This window comes from Argentina silus, assembly GCF_951799395.1.
Source record: "Argentina silus genome assembly, contig: scaffold_563, whole genome shotgun sequence".
NCBI classification, from domain to species: domain Eukaryota; kingdom Metazoa; phylum Chordata; class Actinopteri; order Argentiniformes; family Argentinidae; genus Argentina; species Argentina silus.
This window is the reverse complement of record NW_028152689.1, coordinates 1-5,000: the sequence shown is the minus strand read 5'-3', so window position 1 is coordinate 5,000 and position 5,000 is coordinate 1. Positions and strand designations below refer to the sequence as shown.

The 5,000-nt window shown below is 54.7% G+C and overlaps 1 protein-coding gene across 1 annotated transcript in view; it reads left to right on the top strand.

Annotated features, from left to right (window-relative positions):
* Positions 1-3,402, top strand: part of LOC310824684 (leucine-rich PPR motif-containing protein, mitochondrial-like) — a gene marked incomplete at its 3' end in the record, with an annotated part of 11,909 nt that extends 8,507 nt beyond the window's left edge. Inside the window, exons 12-13 of the mRNA XM_083697938.1 lie at positions 3,035-3,153; positions 3,309-3,402. Of these exons, the coding sequence (XP_083554064.1) occupies positions 3,035-3,153; positions 3,309-3,402 (213 nt within the window). The remainder of the gene's footprint in view (positions 1-3,034; positions 3,154-3,308) is intronic.
* Between the last annotated feature and the right edge of the window lie 1,598 nt (positions 3,403-5,000).

Below are 5,000 nucleotides of genomic sequence, written 5' to 3'. Positions count from 1 at the left end.
CCCCCCCCCCTCTCTCTCTCTCTCCCACCGCCCCGCACCACCCAGGAACAAAAAAAAAAACTTAGCATTTTGATGAGGTGTGGATTTGGGCAGGCGAAGATTGCGGAAGCATATGCTTTGCTTTTGTTCCACCCGCTTGCGGCCGCATGTCACTCGCGAGCAGGGAGCACGCTCTTATCGCTTGTGACACGGCGAGAGAGGGAGAGAGGGAGTGCGGCTGTGGCGGCCGCCGCCTTTCCCGTCTTTCGCTCCGAAGAAGCTTTTTACGTTTGAGGGGAAAAGCCGTGCTGCAGTGTGGGTCTGTGGTCATTAATGGAAGGAGAGTCTCTCGGCAGTGATTCCGTCTGGCATCATCACGGCCACCTGTGCTCTTCTTCTACAGGGAGAAAGGGAGGGAGGGAGGGAGGGAGAGAAAAGTGACAGGTAGTCACTTCAAGGACAGAGGAAGAGGATGAACTAGTTCACTCTGCTCTTCTCCTCTCACCTCTACCTCCTTTGTTTCTCTCTCTCTCTCTCTCTGCCTATAGTCAAGTCTGTTTTGGTCTGGCCTGAGTCTGGCCCTGGGCCCTGGCCCTCTATATGGACATCTTATTCTTCTTCATACGTATCGTCACTTTTTCATATTGCAGAATATTGAATTTCTATATTTTTTCCTATGCCTATAGTCCAGTCTGGTCTGTTCTGTTCTAGTTGGCCTGGTCTGTCCTAGTTGGTCTGGTCTGGTTGTTCTGTTGTCCTGGTCCGGTCTGCCCTAGTTTGTCTGTCCTAGTCCTGGTCTGTCCTCATCCTGGTCTGATCTGTCCTAGTTGGTCTGGCCTGTTCTGTCCATAATTGGTCTGGTCTGTCCTAGTTGGTCTTGTTGTTCTGTAGTCCTGGTCTGGCCTGTCCTAGTTGGTCTTGTCTGTCCTAGTCCTGGTCTGGTCTGTCCTAGTTGGTCTGGTCTGGTCTGTCCTAGTTGGTCTGGTCTGGTCTGCCCTAGTTGGTCTGTCCTGGTCTGTCCTTCTTAGTCTGGTCTGTCCTAGTTGGTCTGGTCTGTCCTTCTTAGTCTGGACTGTCCTAGTTGGTCTGGTGTCTCCAAGTTAGTCTGGTCTGGTCTGTCCTAGTTGGTCTGGTCTGGTCTGGTCTGTCCTTCTTAGTCTGGTCTGTCCTAGTTGGTCTGGTCTGTCCTTCTTAGTCTGGACTGTCCTAGTTGGTCTGGTGTCTCCAAGTTGGTCTGGTCTGGTCTGTCCTAGTTGGTCTGGTCTGGTCTGGTCTGTCCTAGTTGGTCTGGCCTGTCCTAGTTGGTCTGGTCTGATCTGTCCTAGTTGGTCTGGCCTGTCCTAGTTGGTCTGGCCTGGCCTGTCCTAGTTGGTCTGGTCTGTCCTTCTTAGTCTGGTCTGTCCTAGTTGGTCTGATCTGTCCTAGTTGGTCTGATCTGTCCTAGTTGGTCTGGTCTGTCCTAGTTGGTCTGGTCTGTCCTAGTTGGTCTGTAGACTAGAGTTGCTCTACTCAGCTCCCAGTGTGCCTCAGGCTTACCCGGAGATATTTCGGCAATCCTATCCCTCGGTGGGAAGGCTGATATTTCTGACCTGGATAGTCCTACAGTAGATACCTAGGTAGGAAGGTTGACGTTCCTGACCCGGACCGTCCTATACCTAGGTATCTACAGAAGGTCGATATTCCCACAGCGCAAATCCTTCCTCTCCAGTGTTGTTGTTGAGAGTGCAGGCGTACGGCTCGGGGAAAGGTTATCTAGCTCCCTCTCTCCCTCTCTGGCTTCACCTGAGAGGATGCGAGCTCTGCTCCACGCACCGGAGACACGAAGCCCGTCTGTAAACCTGAGTGTCGGCGTTTCGCTGAGCACCCACTGAACCGGGACCGTTTGGGTTTTTAAAAGCCCTCCCTAACACTCTCGCTGGCTGGCTGGCTGGCTGGCTTGGTAACAGCTTGCGGGGGGGGTGGGGGGGGGGGGGGGGGATGCTGATTGTTTGGAAGCACACGTGATAGGCAGGCCTGTGTGTACATTTAGCATCTCCATTCACGGGCCTTATCTCTCTCTCTCTCTCTCTGTCTGGCTCGCTCCAAAATGCATCATCGATAATTCAACAGGAAAACAGGTGCTCCCTCTTTCATAAAAACCGAAGACAGGATGGGGATGGATAGATGGATGGAGGGGAGGGGGCGGAGGGGGCGAAAGGATGAAAGGATGCTCTCGCGCTCCGTTGAGAAGAAAGCTACCAGATCTGCTGTTTTTACTTTTTTTTCTTGAAAGCCAGAGGGCTTAGTGAGAGGAGGAGGAGGAGGAGGAGGAGGAGGAGGAGGATGAATGAACAAGTGAGATGGAGAGGGAGATGGAGTGATGAGATGGCAAGTCCATTCAGGTGCTTTACCTGACTAATGCCCCCCCCCCCCCCCCCCCAGGCCTAAGGGCTCTGAGGCAGGGTCTAATGGCGGTTTAAAAGCACTGTGTATGTTTTATTCAGGTGCGTTGGGGCGATGGCGGGTATAGCCAGGTGAACAGGGCTCTCCCTGGAGGACAAGCTTGCACAGAGCTGCCTGAGTGGAGAGTAAACATGGAACACACACACATCGCCAACGCACACACACACACACACACACACACATATCGGCCAAACACACACACATACACACACATCGCCAACACACACACACACACTCTGTCTCTCTCTCTCACAAGTTCATCTCACCCGTGGACACACTCCAATGTAGTCCCAGGCAGAGTGGCTGCTCCATATGCATGGGTCTGTTCCTACGGCCTCCCCTGGAGGAGAGCCCCAGGACCAGCAGGGGTGGTGGGGTGGCGGGTGATATTGGTGTGGGGGGGGATGTTAATAATAATTAGCATGATGGTGATGTGTATGAGAATGTGTGTACCAGCTCACTTGTAGGCCCCATAAACTGTCAACAGCCCATACGTCCTGTAGCTGCATACTGTGTGAGTGAGTGTGTGTGTGAGTGAGTGAGTAGAGAAGGTTCTAGAAGATTCTGTGTGAGTAGAGAAGGTTCCAGAGTAACTGTTGTTCTCTTCCTGTAGGGGTCCTGGAGGTGGTGAAGGGGATGCAGGAAGTGGGCGTGGTCGCCGACACAGACACCTTCTCCAACTACGTCCTGCCTGCCTTCGCCAACGTAGACGCTGCACGCACCGCACTCAAGGTACTGTGTGTGTGCGTGTGTGTCTGTCTGTCTGTCTGAGAACGTACTTATATTCTGTGTGTGTGTGACAGCATTGGCGGCCTCTTTGTGTACTTACATTGTGTGTGTGTGTGTGTGTGTGTGTGTGTGTGTGTGTGTGTGTGTGTGTGTTCTAGGAGCTGGGCTGCTCCCTGGACTCTGAGGGCTTCCTGTCATCTGAGGTGCGCTCAGAGGCCGGCAACGGCAACCTCTCAGAGCTGTTCACCATGTGTAAGTATCACACACACACACCCTCCTGACCAACACACACCCTCCCGACCAACACACACACCCTCCCTCCCGACTGCCCCCCCTCCACACACATGCACACACACACACACACCGTCCCGACCAACACACACACACCCTCCCGACAAACACACACACACACCACATACCCTTGCGACTGCCCCCCCTCCCGACCAACACACACACACCCTCCCGACCAACACACACACACCCTCCTTCCCGACTGCCCCCCTCCACACACACACGCACGCACACACCACCCACCGTCCGACCAACGCACACACACACACCCTCCCGACCAACACACACACACCCTCCCGAACAACACACACAAACACACACACACACACCCTCGCGACTGCCCCCCCTCCCGACCAACACACACACACACACCCTCCCGACTAACACACACACACCCCCTCCCGACCAACACACACACACCCTCCCTCCCGACTGCCCCCCCCCTCCACACACACACGCACGCACGCACACACACACCATCCCGACCAACACACACACAACCTCCCGACCAACACACACACACCCTCCCGACCAACACACACACACCCCCTCCCGACCAGCACACACACACCCCCTCCCGACCAGCACACACACCCTCCTACATACACCCACACACACCTCTGTGTGTCCTCAGTAGTTCTGAGAGCACAGATGTACTCTGGGAGTTCAGGCGCTCATCACCAGCATCTGGTGGCTGTTTCGCCTGCAGGCTAATTGCCCCATCAGAGTCTCTCGCTCTCTCCACTACACACACACACACACACACACACACACACACTCTCGTTTGCTCCTCGACGTTCATCAGGGCTTTTAAGTGATTAGCGAGGGTGAATATGTGAGGAGTGAGGGAAGGAGGCGTCTAAACCGGCGAGGTGAAGAGGGATGGGGAGGGAGGGGGGGGGGGGGGGGGGGGGGGGGTGGGGGGGGGGGGGGGGGGGGGGGGGGGCAGTTTAAATAATGAATGCTTCTCCCTCATCACAATTTAGCCCTGCCTGCTTGCCCTCTCGTTCACTCTCTCGGCCGGTCTCGCCTCTCTCTCTCCCTCTCCCTCCCTCTCTCTCTCTGTCTCTCTCTCTCTCTCTCTGTCTCTCTCTGTCTCTCTCTCTCTCTCTCTCCCTCTGTCTCTCTATCTCTCTCTCTCTGTCTCTCTCTGTCTCTCTCTCTCTCCCTCTGTCTCTCTCTCTCTCTCCCTCCCTCTCTCTCTGTCTCTCTCTGTCTCTCTCTCTCTCTCTCTCTGTCTCTCTCTGTCTCCCTCTGTCTCTCTCTCTCTCCCTCTGTCTCTCTCTCTCTCTCTCCCTCCCTCTCTCTCTGTCTCTCTCTGTCTCTCTCTCTCTCTCTCTCTCTGTCTCTCTCTCTCTCTCTGTTTCTATCGCTCCATTTGTCATCCCATTTGGCTGCTTGTATCGTTCACACAGGCTGTCGGTCTCAGCTGGCTGGAGACTATCTAGAGGGTTCTAGGAATGAGGAAGGAGACGTGTGTGTGTGTGTGTACGGGTGGAGTGTTTCTCTCCTTCTCTCTCCTTCTCTCCTCTCTCTCTCCCCTTCTCCTTCTCGCTCTC